The sequence below is a fragment of the Corvus cornix genome, chromosome 2 (assembly GCF_000738735.6).
Source record: "Corvus cornix cornix isolate S_Up_H32 chromosome 2, ASM73873v5, whole genome shotgun sequence".
Taxonomy (NCBI): domain Eukaryota; kingdom Metazoa; phylum Chordata; class Aves; order Passeriformes; family Corvidae; genus Corvus; species Corvus cornix.
Genome location: NC_046333.1, coordinates 114,214,690 through 114,234,896, shown reverse-complemented (window position 1 = coordinate 114,234,896; position 20,207 = coordinate 114,214,690). Strand labels below are relative to the sequence as shown.

Below are 20,207 nucleotides of genomic sequence, written 5' to 3'. Positions count from 1 at the left end.
GTCTCCTCCCACCCTCCCATGCACCCCCAGCCTCCTCACCAGCGTGGCAGCCCAAAAAGCAGAGAAGGCCTTGGCTGCGTGTGAGCCCTGCTGAGCAACAACGAAAACATCTCTGTGTTATCATCACTGTGTTCAGCACAAACCCAAAACACAGCCCCACACCAGACACTGTGGAGAAAATCACCAAGCCAAGACCAAGACCGAGACTTTCTTAGTACTGCTGCAGTACTTGATCACATGTGTTATTTCAGTCTTATAAATTTAAATGTGTACCTACTGGAAAACCATACAGCAGTTTCCATCAGTGTAGTGGTCTGGTGGGAAGGGTGTGCAGAGTGCAGACTTAAGTGCAGTGAAGAACTGAATTGTAGATGCTGCCATTGTGGAGTTACAGAGCAGAAAGGCCAGTTCCCATTGTGAAAGCTGATACTCCTTGGTGTAATACCCTGCTTTCCATCCGGAAACTTCTGTTTGACAATACCTTCTTCCATGTTGAATGTCAGCTTCAGATTGGAGAAGAGATCAGGCAGCAACTCTGCCAGCCCTGAGGGTAAATGGGGGTAGAATGAAAATCATGCTGCAGAAATCTGTGTGTTCCAGTATGAAATCTGTATAGCTTCTTACTCTCTTAAAAAAAAAAATTTAAGAAAAATTACACTGTAACAATACACAAGATGCTGGTATAGACAATCATCTTATTAAAGCCCATTTTAGCCTCTAGGGCAGGGGAAACAACATAATTTAGAGAATGCTTTGCCTTCTAAAACTCTCACTGCTTTAAACAGAAATTTCAAATCAGATAGAACAGTATCATACATATGACAGATATCTCACTCTGAAGAGACAGCAAATGTACCAGTTTTTGAAAGGTTCACAGCTCAGATGTTTTCAGCAATTTCTTCGGGATTCCTGAAGGTCAATTTCTTGAACACTTGCCTGTAACCAGCAGACTGCCCCATGCCCAATCCATGCAGAGTTCACATTGATCCAGTGCCCCCAGGGCCATGCTAGCAGCAACTGGGAATTCAAGTAAGATCATTCCATCTCTACTGACTAAAATATTAAAGTCTTGTTCTGTTTGTGAGCAGACTATTGACTTCTTAGGCTGGAGGTTCAGCAGCAGCTCACCTTAAGGAAGTGACATTTACGTGGTAAATAGCAGAGTAGAGAGGGAAAGCAAAATTTTATTCATGTCCCAAAAAGATGATCTAGAGCAGGAGTCAGGTTCAGCATACTTAATAAGCACCTGACATAATGTGAAGTTCCTAGTCTTTGAAGAACTTTTAATGCATAAACTTTTTTTTTAATGTATTTTCTTAATGGACTTGAATTGGGCACAGTACATGAGGCAGGAGCACACGCTAAATTAGAGACAAATCAAATCAAAAAGAGTTACCTGTGAAGTAATCCAATTTTAGTAACAACAGGGATGCTCTGGTATAAATACTATGTATCAAAACATCATGGCAAAAGAGGATGTGTATTCAATGCTACACAATTGGCATAAAGGCTTTTCCAATAAATTTTATGCAGCCAATGCTGGTGATGTTGATGAGCAGAAGCTTTGTGAAAAATCGTCCCTGTTTGATATGGAACACAGCAGTGGGAAGGATGTGAAAGAAGTATAGTGTGCATTCAGCTGCTATTGGAGCTGCCAAACAAGCATCCATGCCAGCCAGTTACCATCCGGCAAATACAATGAACATATTGATTTTCTGGGAGTAAATATCTGACAAAGATGTATGGAATAGAAGACAAAGAACAAAGTATTTCGTTTTGATAGACATGTGTTTGCCATACATATTCAGAGTTGGTCTAAGTATTTGGAATGGACTGGAATGATCCAGTAACTTCAACCAGAGTGCCTGAAGAGCCTAACACATTTCAAAATGAGTAAGAATCAGTGACTTGTGAGCTGTAAGCCAGATTTAAATCGGTGGTGAAGCCATCTGATCCGATGAGGACAGATGAGCCCCGTCTAACCGTGCTGTTTGCTATATTTCTGCTGGTTTTCCTGCCTTCCCTTGACTTAGCCTTTTATATTTTACCTATTTAAGGACACCGTAATTTCCTTTCCCCCCCGGGCCTTATAGCACAGCACAAAGCGCCCGCCCGCCCGCGCCCCTCCCACCCGGCTCCCGCCGCCCTCCCGGGCCGCCTCCCCGCCGCTGGCCCGTGTCCCGCCGGTCGCCCCGCAGCCCGGTGTATGTGCGGCAACAACATGTCGGCTCCTCTCCCTGCCATCGTCCCGGCCGCCAGGAAGGCGACGGCCGCCGTGAGTGCGGGCGGGGGCGCGGGCAGGGAGCGCTGCCGCCCCGCTTTGTTGGCGCGGCGGGCGCGGGCGGGGAGCGAGGCGCGGGCGGGGAGCGCCGCCGGCTGAGGGGGATGGCGGGGGGCCCGTCTCGTTCCTTCCCTGCCAGAGGCGGGCCGGGCTCGGCACCTGGAAGGTCAGCGGTGCCCGCGGGGAGCGGCCGCTGATGGCGGCGGGGCCGGGGAGGGGAAGTGAGCGAAGCGGAGTTTTCTTGGGAGAAAGTGGTGCCGTGCTCCGAACTGTGCCTGACCTTGGGTGGGCGCCTGGGGCCCGTGGGCGAGGTGCGTTGGTTTGTTTAGTGATCCTAAACCGCTACCTTTGTTGTCTTTTTTTTTGTTGTTGTTGTTTTATTTCTCTCAGGTCATTTTTCTTCACGGATTAGGAGATACCGGGTGTGTATTCTGATCTGTTACATACTCAGTAGCTATTATACTTTCAAATATAATCTGCGTATTTTAAACATGTGAGCTGTTAAAATTTACTTAAGTTTATTTTGCCCTTTACTGAATGCAGCGGCCAGCAACAGATAAAACTTCATGTGTCCTGCAATGATGGTGACAACTATTTACTTAAAATTTTCCACCAAGTCCTCAAAAACTTTACTCATCTAATTTGGTCTGAATGTGATCTCTCTTTTGTTCTTGTGACAAATTTTGTAGAAAAAGAAGTCTGTGGTTTTCTGATCATTTGCTTTCCTGGGAGTGGGTTTCTGGTTATTCCTACGCTTGTTGAAATTTAGGGTTCTTTTTTATTCTAGACTTGTGGATTGTTGGTTTGCCAATAGGTGCAGTTAGTCCGTGGTTTCTTCATCAATATATGTTGTACTTGCACTAAAATCCAGACCCCTATGATTTATCTAAGCAAACTCCAAAGTAGTCGCCTAATGTCTACAGATTGCTGTCTGTGAATAAGGTCTTCAGACTCCAAGAAAACCCACCCAAATCAAATGTGAAATGGCCTGTTGCTTTGTTCCTGTTATTTCCATGTTTGAGGAGAAATGGAAAGAGTAGTAGGGAATTTCTGGGAGGCATTCTAGCTCTGGTGTGATGTTTCTTTTTGAAGCTTGTGTGTGCCCAGAAATAAGCATGCATTCATTAAAGGCATTGCATTAACAAGAGAGTGTTAAAGCCTTTTTAGTGGAAGACTTTAAATGAATTGGCACTTAGATACTGAAAATAAGTAGCATGAATGCTTTGTCTATTTTGCTCCCTTGTGGGCAAAATTACATAATATTTTTTAAGAACTTTTGTTACCTGGAGCTTGAATGTTCCCTCTCAGTTGAAACTTGCTATGTTTAAGATGTAATTTTTTCCAAAGAACTGACAAAACTTAGCTGTCAGAATTAAAACTTGCATAACCAGGGCATTTAGTAAGTTAAAAAAGAGTCAAGTCCATGCACTTGGCAGTATTCTACAAGTGGAGATTTTTGCTCTGATTTGTTGTGCTGACACAACGCCGTGTTTGCATTATCCCTCTTCCTTTCTGCTGCTAGAACGCAGCTGAGGCAGCAGTACTGCCTGCATCTTGGCACCAAATGTTCAGCAAGTGATTGCAGAATCTTTTGAGCTTTTGGAATTTGAGTCCTTGCAAATCAGGTTGATGTTGGTTTTGGCAAGGGGTGAAAAAGAGAGACTTGCTCTTTACATAAGTTGTATTCCTTAGACAAGGTGGCATTTCCATTTCAGTGTCGGAGCTAATGCACAGCTTCAATCTTGCAAATGCACTGAGCATACTGGAATGTCTGCATTTAACAAGACATGACACGTCTGTGGAAATACAGTGATATAGTTGTATTTCTTCTTCTAGTCTGCTGCAGATTAGATTAGATAGGCTGCCTTTGATGTACTGCTGTTTGGGGTTTTTTTAAATAAAACAGTAGTAGTGACCCAAAAAATTTTCTGAGGTGAATTTATTAACAATTTTATAACTTCCCTAGTTTAAACTGACCTGTTCCACTTCACATCAAGTTTTAAATTCATCACTTCAGTTTACCAAGTGTATTTCTCTTACTCTGGAATGTGTCTAACAGAAGTTATGTTCTTTTTCTCTCTTAGCTCCTATATAAATGGCACTTAAAGACTGGTACATACTTGTCAAAATCTGAACAAAAGGTGCAACATAGAGAATTGTTCTAAGGAGCCTGCATTAATGTGCACATAATGTTGCTTTCCAAATTTGTCAAATTAGTCTTTATAGTAGGCTAAAAAGTGTTCCCAAATTCTTATGTAACTATTTTTTCTCAGTCATATTTCTCCTTTAGATTCTTATTTGACCTCCTGTGATACTGCAAATATCGTGCAAGTCATATTACCTGCAATTTGTTAATAATATATATAAAAAAACTGGTAAGAAGTAGGCTGAGATACACAGCCAGTGCTTCAAATGTCTGTGATACCAGTGTATTGGAAATGCCTTTAACTTTAGGTAACATACATTAACTTTTCAGGATGGTATTAAAACTAAACCAAACATGCATTTATGGCTGGTCTGCTGTTGGTCTGATTAGTTCAGCTGTGTCACTGATGAATTTGTTAAAGACGTTTCCTGCTTAGAACCAAATTTCCAGTGTCTAATTCAGTGGGTGAGTTAGGAATACTAAATGATGAGAAAAATCAGGAAATGCAGGTGCTATTGAGTGTTCTGGAAAGCCATGTGCAGGCACGTGCAGTGGTTCTGCATGGGTTCAGATTTGGGTCAAGGTCAGTTCCTATCTAGATGAGGCTTGGAGTGAGTCTTTACATTATGCTCTCCAGTGTTCTGGTTTGGAGGAAGCTCATTAACTCACCTGCTGTGCAGATCTTGTGTTGTTATGGACATTCATATACAGTATCTGCTTGAGATTAAAAAGCTGCTGCAATCTGGGGTGGTGTTCAGGACTGCCTGAATCCAAGAGCATTCAAGCTGAGCTGAAGTTAATAGGGCTGATTGATTAGGTGGGCTCCATGTGGAGGTAGCTTAGGTGTCAGTTTGCTACTGTCCCACATAGCAAATGTGGTTCACAGAGTGGCAAGTTGATTGTCAAAGAAGCTGTCTTAACTCTGCAGGAGCAGCACAGCAGCCTCTGAGCTGCCTGGAAGCAGGATACCTGTGTGCATCTGTTGTGGCACACAAATTAATAAAGCCAGACAGATACAGAGCAGGCTTTGCCTGGAGCCAAAGTGGTATTTCTGTAGCTGTGCCACAACTATGGCAGTCAAATTAGATCAAGTCTCCCTGACTGTATATATGTCACAAGCATTCAAGGGCTGAACAAACCTTCTAAGTGTCATATTACGTTCATAGCATACTGTGGTTGATGTAAACATTTTCTAGGCGTGTGTTTGTATTGATCTAATTCAGCATATTTCATGCTTGGTCTGTGCTGATACAGCAACACAGAAATAAGAGCTAAGCCACCACATAAATGCAATTGAATATATTTTTGTTAACAGGCACGGATGGTCAGAAGCACTTGCTGGTATCAAAAGCCCCCATGTGAAATACATTTGCCCACATGCGTAAGTTTGTAACTTTTCTTGTTTTACCTTTTACTGTAGAGTTGCATGTTAAGGCACTTGCAGCACTTGCACAGATTATGAAGTCAAATTGTATTTGGCTATCTCTGCATTTCATTTTTTATATAAAAGCGCACTCTAAAATAATGTTGATGCTATTAAATGTTTCTTGTTTTTAGGGACTGCTGTGTGATTTACTTTGGGGCAAAACTGCATTTTTATTTGTATTTTGGTTTTGTTACTAATTCAGATTGAAAACATATTTGGAAAGTTTTATGTGCAAAATAATATTTTGACTTTTTTTCGCTGGGTTGTTTGTTCCTTGCTCCCCCCCCCCCCCCCCCCCCCCCCCCCCCCCCCCAGTCTTTTGTTAAAAACAATTTTGTCAAAGAATATTGGTTTTGTGTTTTACTTACCATTACACATAATTTGTATTAGGTATATTTACTTAAACTTATGTGTATCTCTATAGTAGATTGTAACTTGCTGTAGATTACAAAGAAATTTAAAGATTGACAAGTTATTGATATTTTCAGCAAATAAAGCAATTTGAGCTGTCTTTGTGCAATGTGAGAAGTTAAAGACTTCTAGGCATGGTCAGGTATCAGTAAATAAGGCAGTAAGATCTATCTAGTATTTACTTGGCGGTAGAAAAACTAATAACGTATAATCTTAATTTATTCAGATTGTTTTTTGCTCCAGCCGTCTTGGCAGACGTGGAGCAGAGATGATAGGGAGAAAAGGAAGCAATGTTTTGGTGCATTACTGAGCTGTGATTTAGTCATTTGTTTTACCACATGGCCAAGCTTTGCTGAGCCATTCAAAAGGAGCTTAGCAATATCTGCTGTTTTCTTTGCTTGCCCTTTGTCTTCTTTCAGTCCTTCCCTGCAGAATTTATGCTGCTCAGTTCCTACAGATTAAAACTAAAGCCAGATTTGATCCATGGCATGATCCATTGAAGCTGCCTTAGTATGGCTGAAAAGATGCCACACAGCAGCAGAGGGGTGGGAAGGAGTCCAGCAGTGAAGGCAGGCACTGCCTAAGCAGATTCAGCTGTTGACAGAAACATGTGTGGCCAGGCTCCACCACGTGCTGCATTTGGCTGCTTCCTGCTGATGCTGCTGTATAAGGTGCCATAATCCACTGAACATGTGTGTGGAACTGTGATAAATAACTCCTACTGAGAAATAACTAAATTATATATGTATATTAAAAATACCTGTATGGGATTTATGGACTCACACACACACATTTAAGGCAGCCCATTAATGTTTTGGTTGCTCTCCATAGAGAGTGGTAATTCAACCCTGAATATTAAATATGTTTGGGCTGGCAGGTTTCAACAGAGTTTCTTCAACAGATGCTGCAAAGCAGCTAATGTTAATTACTGCTTAAAAATAAGACAGAGTTAGGGGATATGTAATTTCATGACATTACTGCATCTGCATTATTGAATTTCAGTATATATCTTATGTCAGGAGTGTTCATTCTCATTTCTAGGCCAGTTATGCCAGTTTCTTTGAACATGAACATGTCTATGCCATCGTGGTAAGTATTTGTTCAAATGCAGATGGTTCTAATCAAATTATATCTGAGGGTATGAACTCATTGTTCTTAATTTAAAATCATGAACAACCTGAGTGTCTGGTTTTAATCACATGCAAGTGTAAAAACCTTTTTGCTTTAGTTCTGTTCTTATAAAAGTATTGTCATGAGTACACTGTAATTATTCTTTTGTACCTGTGGTAGTGGTTATTCCTCAGGACTAATCTGTGTATCTTAGAACAAAATCCCATTTTATTTTACAGGTATGGTCTGTAGTATGCATTGTGTCTGTATTCATAGTCAGTAGAAGCAGAGACTTGGAGTGGAAATATTATTGCTACTAGTGAGTAATATTTGGTGGGTCAGTAGGATATGTAGAAACTGTTCTTTAGAACATCCATTCTGAATAGAGAACAAGAAGAATATGGTAGATTTCAATGATCTTAAACCAGTCTTCGGTTTTGTTGGGTTTTGGGCTTTTTTTTCCCCCTTAAAGTAACTTGTGTTTGCTTTTCTTGTATTTCTTCAAACCATATTTTAATGTTTACACGCAGCAGAATTCCTGCTAATATTTTTGAAGCAAATATCACAACTGAGCTGCTTGATCTTCAGTAAGTTACAGAAAATGGCAAAACTCAGAAAAGCCTTGCTGGTTAGTCTTTTAAGCCACATTTGCAGATTGTCCCCTGTTTCTTGTAATCCATGGGTAGTTGGTACTAAACAATATGACAGCTAACATTTTTGTCTGGAAAACATCCAAATTTTACTATTTGTGTATTAAGGAAGTGGAATGGATGCTCTAATGAGTAATGCTCTTGTTGATGTTTTTGTAAGGTTTGATATCATTGGACTTTCTCCAGATTCACAGGAAGATGAAGCTGGGATCAAGCAGGCGGCAGAGAGTGGTATGCTTAGGAGTATTTTTTGTGTCTTAAAAGTACTTCTGGGTGTTCTTGAAAATGAGCTATCAATGTGAAACAGGTTTTCCAAAGACATTATTTCTGGGGAAAAGAATATGTGTATATGGTATTATCCCTGACCAAAGTTTAGCTAGATGAGTTGTTTATTGTTTGTTTGTTTTTTAACTTTGTTAGTAAGTAGAGTAACTCACCAATATAAACACTTCATGGTCTGAAATATGGGAACAAATGTAGGGTTTTTTTAAGAGCTTTTGGGTAGTGCAACAGGTTAGAGCTGTGTTAGCATTCAGTTGTGTTGCTTTTACTTGGAAGAGGATACCGTCTTCCCAGCACCGGGGCTTTTGTAAGACTTATTTGCTTGTTTTTCTCTTTGGAAATGATACAGTGGCACTGAAATTTCTGACTGTGCTCTAGATCTTTTGGTACTTTCAATGTATAGCAGCCTAGATTTTGCTTTCACTAACTTTCTGTTCATGCTAGGAAGAAGGCATCTTTCCTTGTCTGGGCTTTCTAGAGAATGGAGGGGATTTTAACTACTGGCCTTTATTTATGTTGCAGTTAAAGCACTCATAGATCAAGAAGTAAGAAACGGAATTCCTTCCAATCGAATTATTCTGGGAGGCTTTTCTCAGGTAAGGTATGGTTGGAAAGAACCATTGTCTTTTTTCTAGCAAAGTAACCTAGCTTTATTAGCTTGGAAACCCAGACACTTAACTTGAGATCAGCTGATGTTAGATGCCTCTAAAATTTTAAGGTGTCAATTTTCCTTTGCTTTAACAAATGAAGTTTTTTTGTTTTATGCAAAGAATTACTGTTCACTGTAATTCTTTGCATAAAAATTCATTTTACACATGAATATGCATGTGTAAAAAAGGTACTAAAACTAATAGTCTGTTTAAAATCTTTATGCACATAACCTACAAAGTTTTGCTTGAAAGTCTTGGTAGTATTTTTAATTGAATTTGGTAGGTATTTGGTGGTCTGGATTTATCTGGGAAATCTTTTCCTTCATACTTGTAAGGCATCTGTGGTAGGTAGGTTAGAGGATTAATTGGTTCGTATATCAACTCCCCAGTCTGCATGTAAATAAATTGAATACTAAAGTAGTGATAATACTGTTGTGAGTAATAGTCTGTTTGGGGTTTTTTGGACAGCTGTTAGTTACAGTAAATTTGCTGGCTTACTTCTGAATTGACTACATGGACTTGGAGGAGAGGAGAAAAAGCAAAACATATGTTGTAAATAAACACTGTTTTTAGTGTTGTCTCTAAAGAAGAATAGATTGGAATAAATAGAAAAAGACTTTTAAAGGAGAAATCAGAGATCTTGAAACACATTAAAAAGAACTTTACTGTCATTATTCTAATACTTATATCTTTATTTTAGGGGGGTGCTTTATCATTGTATACAGCTCTTACAACACATCAAAAATTAGCAGGCGTCATAGCCCTCAGCTGTTGGCTTCCTCTACGGGCCTCTTTTCCTCAGGTATTTGTTTCTTTCCTAAGATAATTTGGACTGGGAGAAGGAGTATATCTGAAGATGGCATCTCGTGCAGGAGTTAGTGGCCATTGTTATTACCTGATGTTGACAGTTCTTTGATAACTTGGAAGTTTTTAAAATAGGGCCCTGAAATTTTAGATTTTGTTAAATAAGGAAAATGGAGAAACACTCAGTAGCAATTTCTGCTTAAAATGACACTACTAGAAAGTATAAAGGATATAACAAATTTTCCTTGAAGATTAATTTTCTGTCTGCCATTTGTTCCATCTGCAAGGCACTGTCTTAGAGACTGGATGTTTGAGCAAAGTTTCAGGTTTTTTACTTGGCTAGAAATCATGACTTTGTTATAAAACTTTTTGCCAAATTTTATTTTCAGGTCTTTGAGCTTAATGTGTTGTCAGGTACAGAGTTTACTTCATTAGAAGCTTGCAGACTATGTACTGTACTTTTTTCCCCTCACAATTCAATTTACTTTTCATGCCACAGGGTATAGTCCCATGGGATTATTTTATTTCAAAGGTGTTAGCCTTATCTCCACTTAGTGTTTCTTTCTTCTTTTCTCCTGTCTAATTCCACACCTCCCAGGGCCCTATCAGTGGTGTCAACAAGGATATTGCTGTTCTTCAATGCCATGGGGACTGTGACCCTCTGGTTCCTTTAATGTTTGGTTCCCTCACTGTTGAGAAGCTTAAAAGTATGATAAATCCAGCCAACGTAACCTTCAAGACTTACTCTGGCCTGATGCATAGTTCGTCTCTTGAGGTAATTTTCTTAATACCCTGTTTTAGCTGGGTATAGTTAATTCTTTTCCCTCAAAACATATTTATAGGCTTTGGGGAGGGGATTTAGTTTTTGTTAGTTTTGATCAGTTGGTTTTGGTTTGGTTTTGTTTTGTTTTTTTTTCCAATAACAAGTCCTTCCTGCTACTTATTTTGGTGAGTAACTGAATTCTGGGCTAAAAAAGCATCCAGAGCAAAAGTTCATGTGACTAGTGAGAACTTCCTCATAAGATAGTACTTTGGGACTAGGCAACTTGGTCTATAAAAGGCTCTTTTTCCCCAAATTTTTATTATTTCCATAGTAAAAAGAGAAAACAACTTAACCTGAGTTAAAAGACAGATTTTCATAGCATAAATCCAAGATGGTATTTTGGAGAGAAGAATCCTGGGAGCTCTGTGGGTGGAGACATTGAAGGAATACGTAGGGAGGGCTGACACTATGGAAGAGGCAGCCTCATAACCTGTATTTATGGTTGTGGCTCAGCACAGAGCTGAGCTGGTGTAATAACTTCCTGCTGCCAGAAAGGGGTGGACTCCCTCTGCTTGTGACCTTGTGGCCCTCACTTCCTCCTTGTACCGACTCTGGGGCAGATGAGAAACTTCCTTGAACCATTTCAACTTGCTAAAACAGCAAAAGCTGCTGGCTCCAGTGTTTGCAGCTGTAGGGAGCTGGAGCATCAAAACTCACCTAAATTAAGTGATAGGAGCGAGAAATCAAAGAGGAGGCGAAGAGCAGATTTGCCACTTGTTGGCAGCAGTTAATTTATTTTAATAAATATTTGTTAATTTGGATTATTGCGTCTTGTGGGAAATGTACCTTTGAACAACCTCTTTGCAACATTTACAGAGTTGTATTGCATTTAGGCTGTAATATTGCTGAGTTGTTACACAAATGTATTAGTAATGTGTTGTTTCTTACAACAGTGACTTTAAAAAAATGTTAACACGGGTTAGTTTCTCAGTCTAGTTTGCTGCATTGATTTTCCTTAAGGAAGGAAACATGGTGAAAATGAAGCGGAATGGTTAGGAGGAGGAGTTGCTGGCTTTTCATGCTGCTACTAACTTGTAAAAGTTTAAAGTATACACCAAGCTATGGCCTTAGCTACATTGAAACCCTGTACATAGTCAGCCTGGTGCTGTCAAGATCACTTGATGATTAATATGTATCTTGCCGGTTCAACTTCAGAGAGAAAGAAAAAGTAGTCTTTGCTTTTTTTCTTGTATTTTAGCTTCTTCTGCATGCATAGTGCCTTGAAGTTATCAGCCTTGACTTGTGTGCAGAGTGGTAATCAAGTAACTAATTGCTCAGTATTTCTAGCCCAGCTGCTCATTATAACTGAAATGTTAAAGCATGATTTAGTGTAGCTGATTATGTAGTAGTAGAGAACTTCAACTAATGCATACTTTTATTTCTAAACAGGAAATGATGGATGTAAAACAGTTCATAGACAAACATCTACCTCGCGTAGACTGAACTTATCTGTGAGAAGCCTTCTACATAAATACACCAGCATCAATTGTGGTAGAGTGTTCAATCTTTTCATATGCCTGATAAGAAACATTATTTCTATACCTGCAGTGTTACTACTGTGTTGCAAATTTATACTTACAATGAAGATTAAATAATACACATGTACAAGAAATGATAATCTTTTTAGTATTCATCACCCAGTGGTGGGAAGGATACGAATGAGGGAACTAGGTAACAATGACAGAATGTGACTGTTTCAAGATGTCTGATTTTTTTTTTCTTGATTGCAGAATTTTAAACTATTTGTACAAATAATAAAAAACTAAATTTAAGTGAGCAACATAGATGTGACCACTTTAGTTTTACTTGAGACGTGATTTGTTCTTAATACTCATTGAAAACATATGAAAACATTTATTTTATGTAATGAATGCATAAAGAACACGACCTAAAACACAGTGGGCATAAAGTACAGAACATGTAATGTAGTGGGCATATAATGGTAGAATAAATGCTACCAAGGATAAAGCTTTAAGGATTATATGTTAATTGTTTAACAGATAAGGAGGGTTGTTCTATAATGACTAGAAGTCAGCAAAGGTATTTCTTACATTTAAACCACCTCAATTTTAAACTGTTTATATAGGTAAATACTGTGGAAATTCTAAAGGGACTCATTCCTTATTAGACTGTTGTTTGTCACTTATTGTCTTTTTTCTTTTAAACTCATTGCAAATGTTGACTTGGAACAGAATTCTGAAGAAGTGCATAGGATTGATTCGAGTTTCATTAAAGAATTCTTGTTTTCGTACTGTATATTCATCTTTTATTTTAGTTGTTGTAGTTTTCATTTGTTTGTGTTTCACATGAACTACAGGATATAGTTTTGAGTTTTTTCTGTCTGCTTTGGAGTAAATAACTGAAAATAGTGCAGCTGCATAGTTCTGTGTATTGTTGAACTCTCATCTGTAAAACACACATCAACTTATTTGAATTATTTTTTACTAGAAATATAAGTGCAATTGGGATATAACTTAGGTAGATTTTAAATTGATGCTTTTAGATGATACCAAATAATACTTTCTCTTATTACATGTTGAGACTTGATTTTTTTTTTTTCTGAATAGGAACAAAGCATTTTATTTTCAGATCTATCCTTCTGAATTTCCCTTGATCAGTATAGCCTAGGAATATGAAGACCTACCCTGGAAAAAAAAATTAAATTTACAAGATACAGAATGTTTCTTCTTTCAGAAGCTTAAAATCATAGAATGCACTGATTTACAGGAGTTGATGCACACTCAATAGCTTTTTTCAGTTAAGAGCTATAATTTACTGCTGGAGACAGCTGTTCTGTAGCGTTCAGAGCCTGTCACCACACTAGGAGTGTTTAAAATAATGCACTACACTTTTTACTGCATAATATGCTGCATAACAATGTTTTATCCTATAATATGCTTTCAGTCAAAGAATATTTCTATTTTGGATGTATCTGTCATGTCAGCACTGTGTTTCACACCTGCATTTAAGGTACTTTTCCTCTCCCAGGGATCCTCTTACGGTGTATGTGGATTTACATCAGGCATCACCAGTACAAATACATACAGGAGGAATTGCACCTTTATATTTCTCCTTTAACATTGCTGCTGCCAGAGATCTGACCTGTTTACCTAGTCTGAGTTACCAGTTTTCAGTGCTTTTTTTTTTAATGTGTTGCACTTCATTTTTAGCAAGCTGCTTTTCTAATCCAGTTTCTCTGGGTTATTAAACATCTCTTAACATGTAAAATTGAAAAGGAGGTTTTTTCCCTAAATGGTAATTAAACAGTTTTAGATATTCCATCTGTGTAGTTAAGAGGGCATTTTTATTAACTTTGAAGTTTAATTAGACATTTCTCTCAGTCACTCTCTTCTATAGATTGGCCAATTTGTCTTTCAGTTAATTTAGTTCACAGAAGAAACAATAATATTCTTATTGTAGTTGTGCCAAAGTTCTCTTGAGAAAACATTATGTCCTATCTTGGATTCATTTCCAAATTGTATTAGCTGATTTTGCAATTCTGCTGAATTGCTGTCTTGGTGAGCAAACTATATGTTATTTCTCTTAGTCTTTAGATTTATCTTCATTCCCCTGTTGTCTAAACAATTCCCTGAGTATTGGTGTGTTTCCAAAGTTCTCGCACAAGCTTCTAATTTTTCCTTCATTATTTTCATGTTCTGTTTGTAGATTTGTCGATAACGCTGTTCATCTGTCTTAACTTCTAATTGACTGTGTGCTCATTTCACATATTTTTCCTTTGGCAGGAATTAGTTTAAAAAAGTATTTCTAAGGTGTTAAAATGAAATCTGCCCTAGCTTCATTCTGTGTTAGCCTCATAACACTTTCTTCAGTTTGGTGAACTGTGTTTACAGCTTGTGGTCACTTTCTAGTACTTAGACACTCTAATCCAAGTCAGCTTCAACTGTCACTGTCATGATGCTTTCAGATGTTTTTCTAGAAATGGTTTTTATGTGTTAACTTTGTTCAAATATTCAGCTATCATAACAAGATTCTTTTTCATATTGTTGTTTTGCTGCTTGCTTTATCTACAATGAGCTGTGTTACCAAAGTAAATATAAGTAAATGTTTTGACTTACTTGGAATTTCTGTATTCTAGGAAGAATTCTCCTCATTATTTTTTTCTTCAGGAGTGTATGTTTATATTGTAGTTGGGGGTTCTTAAAGAGCCCAGAAGCTAGAGGAAACTTCAAGTCTGTCTCCTCCCATATTACACTGTGTATGTTGAGCTCCTGTCTTTTGTAACTTCCCAGCTGGTTTAAAAGCTTTGTGTATGATCTTGAAGCTGAACTTCTTCACCACCTGAAGTGATTTGATGCTGGGATTGTTGTTATAATGCGTGTATTTGAGGCTGAATAATAGCTCAGTCTGATGGGGGAGTTTTCATAGTATTCTATTAAAATGGAGAAGTTGGACTGTCAGTGTTCTAAATATGAATGTCCTGTCCTCAAAAACTAAAATTTGAAACTGTCCAATAATGTCTATTTTTTGTAATGTTAGACTTTCCACCAAAGGAGATGATGTCTATAAAACATGTGAAAGCATTGATAAGAAAATACCTTGCTTGCAGATCAGTTTGTTTCAATGGGTATCTAACTCCCTAATGTATTCTTAATTTCAAAATGGTACTTAAATTTAACTGCAGTTTTGTACTGTCAGAAGTTGACTTCTTGTTAGACTGTGTTGCCCACTTTTCAATAAACATGTTGAATTACATATTATAAGCCAAATTTTCCAGCTATTCTTGAGGTAAAACTGTACTGGGGTCCAGACTGTGATGAGGGCTGTATGATTCATCCTATCTTGTATAATTACAACACAGTAGATTGATAAAAGTACTGTACACTGTAAAACTGGTATTAGAACTATTAATTAAAACATGTTCTCTCTAATGGAGTATTCTGCACTTCATTGAAATCATGTGGATGCGTCTTTTATGTAGAGGTGCTATTTGGATTGATGGATGTGACTGAGGGCAAACTGTAAGATGTTAACAAAGCCATGTGTACAAGGCCTGTGTCTCTTGAATTTTATAAACAAGTGCTGAATGCTTACTCCTTGTGTTAAGAAGTATAAGTCATTTATATTTAATATAAACAGCTAAGATGTAATTTATTTTACTGATTTTGTTTATGATAAGAAATCTTAACTTTGGAAATTATTTCTGTAGTAGGGAAAATGTAAAACCTTTCCATTTTTAATCATTGTGAAATAAATTTCGATCAGCATTTGGGCAAGTATTAAAGACTTTTTCAATGCTTACCTGAAGGAAGTTGAGCTTTTACATGCTGTGAAACAGGCACGCTGGAGGCTCCTTGCAAATATATTGCATGGTAATATATGCATACAGAAGAACAATGATTTGTAGTTACTGGAAAGAAATGAAAATCACTTACCAAGTTATGTTTTGCTACTTTGTTGAAAGAATCCTAAGTATGATTGGAAGGTGGTTTTCATATTCTGGGTTAATTTTATTTTAACTTGTTTTCTTGGAATTTGCAATAACTTTGAAAGATAGAAGAAATTAAGGTATTTTCCAGCAGAGTTATTCTAGGGCGCTGAAGAGCCAAAGTCTTCTCTGTATTGCTACACCTTTCTCTGGGGGTTTTGTGTTGTTGGAAAGGCTTTGAAGTTGATTAAGGTTTGGCATACACACCACTTAACAGATTTGTTAAAGAAACAATTTTCAGGTCGGGGTTACCTGTGCTATTTAATTTAATACTTGAGGGTGAACAGTGCTATACATAATGCAGGGCACTCTAGAGAAAATGTGGGATTATCTGGGAAGAGAGGGAGTGGGGTGTGCATGTGGTAAGGGCAGACTTCCCCCCTCAAGCAGCTTAAAGCAACTAAAAGGCCGCTTGGCTCCACAGGCTGCAGTGTCTAAAGTCAGCGTGGAGTACAGCGAGGAATTCCATGAATGTGTGGGAATGCATGATAGATGAAGTGCTCTATGTTAAGATGTTGTGGCACATCAAGAGTCTAAGAATAGCTAGTAACAATAAAGATGCAATATTACACAGGGTAATCTGCCAGTTTATATTTCATGAAAAACATTTTGAGTGATGCTCAGTTTCTATTTACTTTCAGCCCTGGCATCCCTGATAAGGTAATTGTGAGGAGAAACATTGCCTGAAACTAGCATAGTAAAAAACCCCCAAGCAACACAATGTAATATTGTATTAAACTTTATCAGATATAATATGAGAACAGTGGTGTAAGTGAAGAACATGACTCAAGAAGTTTTCAGAATGTCTGTTGGTTAAATTGCAAATGTGATTCTTTGAAGATTAATAGCTGTAGAACAGATTCCCCCTTCCTGCCCCCCCACCTCCTTTTTCTTCCTTTTCATCGCTTGCCACTCTCATTTTACCACCATTTGCTTTTGGGATAACAGGTTTTATTAATTCTCTTTGAGTTGAATGAGTGCCTTTCATATAGCTGATTAAAGTTGATTTAAACAAAGTACTTGTATAATTTAATGGACATCCACAAAGTGAACCAGTAGATAATGTTTTTCTTTTAGGACCAATTGCTAGAAAAGAGCAACCCATTGCATCCTTTTTTATCTGCAAAACTTAAAAGTTTCCAGCTGGTTTGCTGAGGTGTAGTGAACTTGCTTCAGGCATCTAAGTGGGAGGTTTAGCTTATGTGGAGAAACTAGACTTCCCTTGTTTAGGGTTTGTTTTAAGGAGCTACTTCTACTTCTCTGTATTAGCAGATGGAGTCTGAATGTTCCTTGGTTGTGAATACAACCGAACTCTTAAAGTAGTTTGTGCTTGAAATAATTTGCTCCTCTGCAAAGGTTGGGGACCACTTGGCTGATTCAGCCCTGTTGAGATTCTGTTTTGGAAGATCTAAGATGTTGCACTCACGGCTCAAATAAAGAGTTAATAGCCATAACGTGACTCCATAAAACCTTTTGTAATGCTGTGAATGTTATATTTTGCACAGTTGTGTTAATACCTGATTAGAGGAGCTTTTTCCATACAGAATATCATTCCTGAAAATGTAGGCTTTAAAGTGCCTTGATAGCAGTTCAGAGATCCTTTACTACAAATTCTGTTGTAGTAAAACGTGCTACTGTTGCCCCTCATGGCCCAAATTTCTGAAGGTGCTGTCTCATGTCAAATGAGACTAGTCAGTAAAAATCATTATTTCATACATGCACCCTTTTAGGAGAGTCATCTCTACCTGCTAAGTCTTAGTATTGTAGAAGGTCCCATGGTCCAGCAAATGACGGGCTCTTGGGAGTTGGATACAGGCTTTCTACATGAGCAGGTGTGCAATACCCTTTAGAAAATGTTGCAAAGGAATGGTGAGGATGTGCCATAACAGGTAAGTGCAGGGCAACAAACAGTGTGTTATTTCTTCTTTCTAATGGGTTAATTTAGGAGAAAGATGCTAAACAGAAAGGAAAAGGTCAGGTAGGTCACTTTTCCCTGTTCTACTCTTCCTTGGACTTGCAGTGACGTGTTCTAGAAGAGATTGGTGCTGTACAAAGCTGCTTGATTTAGAACCAGCTAAAAGAGAGCAACCATGTGGAGTGCTGTGTGTTTCTTTTCAATAAAGACTTGCTGTCCCAAGGTTGATAGAGCAGCTGATGTAAAGAATCTGGTTTGCACTGGTTCAGTTAATTGATACCATTCTGGTATTGTAGCATACAATATCAATAATGTATTATGTTTTCTTTTAATGCATCTACTCGCAAAAAAAAAAAAAAGGATAAGGATTGTTCTTTGAATTCCCTACTGAAATATTTCTCTGATGCTACTTTTTAAAGATTATATGTTAAATAAGTGTAGTGTGCTTTGCCTTTTATAAGGGTTGTGATGGGATTTAATTTACGGTTGTCAGTTTCTCACCTGATACATTTTGGATGCTAATAGATTTCATCTGCATTTTGAACTCTTTCCATGCATTTCCAATGAAGTCGGTGTTGAATTGTATTTTTAAAAGAAATTCTAGAAAAGTCTGGGTGACTATTCCAGAGCTTAAATACCTTTAAACTAACCAAACTGACTGATTCGAGATTTCTAGTTTTGTGATTGTGTTGTCCCTGACCTAACTTGCACCTACTGTAGAACCTGTACAAGCTTGTTAATCCTGTAGTGTAGCAATAGCTCTGAGCTGCCATCACCCAGTGCGTCGCTCTTATCATTGATGTGATTGTGGGCAAAAATGATGCTAAACTTCATTTGAGGTTAGCATCAGGTTAAATTCTGGTGTTTGATTATTACAGGTATTAGGTAACTAAATCTAGATAAAATGAAATTAAACCTGAACTGGCACGATCCCTTAAATATTGTGACAAGCAGCATTATTTTATTTTTGTCTCCCCAAAAATCTGCTCCTGAATGAAAAGGTATTATTTTCCTTAAAAAATAATTTCTTTGTTCTTGTGGGGTTTTTTTGCCCCCTGTTGGGCAGAATAAATAAAAAAGCTGCAGACAAGGTTTCTGTATGCTTGTCCAGTTCATAGCCCAGATCTAACCTGGGGGAAGATCCTGTATAGGTCCCAAATAATTTTAATTGCTTCTAATATGTCTGTTTCTCTGCAGGCCTTACAGCTGACAATTGTGTGCATTGAGCAGGGTGTAGCAGTGCCCAAAACCCACCTGTCTTTATTTGGCTTCAAAACACAGGACAGTCTTGCGGCCCAATGCATTACAGACAAGTGTATTGACACTTCTTGCATGATGGCTTCCTTGAGTGTTGTTCAAGGAAAGGCCTGCCTTGCCTATTCTCCAAAAGGTACATATTTTGCAGTCCTCAGTTCACAACTGGGGCATCCACAGCATTCGACTGCTTACTAATAATGCATTTATTAGTATAAGCACCCTCCTGGATCTCAGGAAGGAATAATGTTTCTGTAACCTTCAGATGTGCCTACTGTTTTTGTGAAGTAGACACTCCTGTTTATGGCAAAAATGGTTTCACGATGCTGTTCTCGACTAAAACTCGCAGTAACGTGGCATCTAGCTCAGTTGATGAACAGAATTCCATTAGTAATGATGTGTAAATGTCAATCTTTAGAAATGTGATATGTCCCATTGGAACACACAAGATTTAGACTAGATCTAAGAAGCACGGTGGCACCTCGCAGTGTGATGCTTGGCCAATGCCAAAGTTTGTCTCCTGCTCTGTTGTACTGACTCGGAACTTGTATCTTCCAAACTGACTCTGAAGTTGCGATTTGAAACCCTCATTCCATTTAATATAAAAGTAACCCTTAGGCTTCTTAAAAAAAAAAAACAAAAAAAACCCCCGAAACCTCGAAACGTTTATATATATATATAAACCTTTTCTGTTAGAGGGGAGAGGGGCTTTTCCCCATCCCTTTGACGCTAATAAAAATCAAGTTCATTATTTTCATGTTCTGAGCCTCCTGCCAGCCGAAGAAAAGCTCGGTCGAAGGAAGGGGATTCCGGGCGACGTAGTTCGCGCTGTGTTAGCGCGGTACAAACAGGGGCAGCGTTAGCAGCACTGCTGAGAGAGGGAGAGGGTAGGAGGTTCACAGAATCGCAGAAGATCTGACTTAGAAGGGATCCACAAGGATCATGGAGTCCAACTCCTGGCCCCGCACCGAGCACCCCAAGAATCACACCATGGGACTGACGAGCGTTG

The 20,207-nt window shown here is 38.4% G+C and overlaps 1 protein-coding gene across 2 annotated transcripts; it reads left to right on the top strand.

Moving 5' to 3' along the window:
- The first annotated feature begins 2,131 nt into the window (after window positions 1-2,131).
- On the top strand, window positions 2,132-15,808 carry LYPLA1 (lysophospholipase 1). 2 transcript variants are annotated; one of them, XM_039549282.1, is made up of 9 exons: window positions 2,132-2,275; window positions 2,672-2,703; window positions 5,743-5,808; window positions 7,306-7,353; window positions 8,185-8,255; window positions 8,829-8,902; window positions 9,657-9,758; window positions 10,359-10,535; window positions 11,973-15,808. In XM_039549282.1, exons 1-9 carry the CDS (start codon window positions 2,207-2,209, stop codon window positions 12,024-12,026), a joined length of 693 nt encoding a protein of 230 aa, XP_039405216.1. In that variant the 5' UTR covers window positions 2,132-2,206; the 3' UTR covers window positions 12,027-15,808. The 2 variants fall into 2 exon arrangements, with proteins under 2 accessions (XP_039405216.1, XP_010399472.1); XM_010401170.4 differs by lacking the exons at window positions 2,132-2,275; window positions 2,672-2,703 and adding an exon at window positions 2,464-2,592.
- The last annotated feature ends 4,399 nt before the right edge of the window (window positions 15,809-20,207 follow it).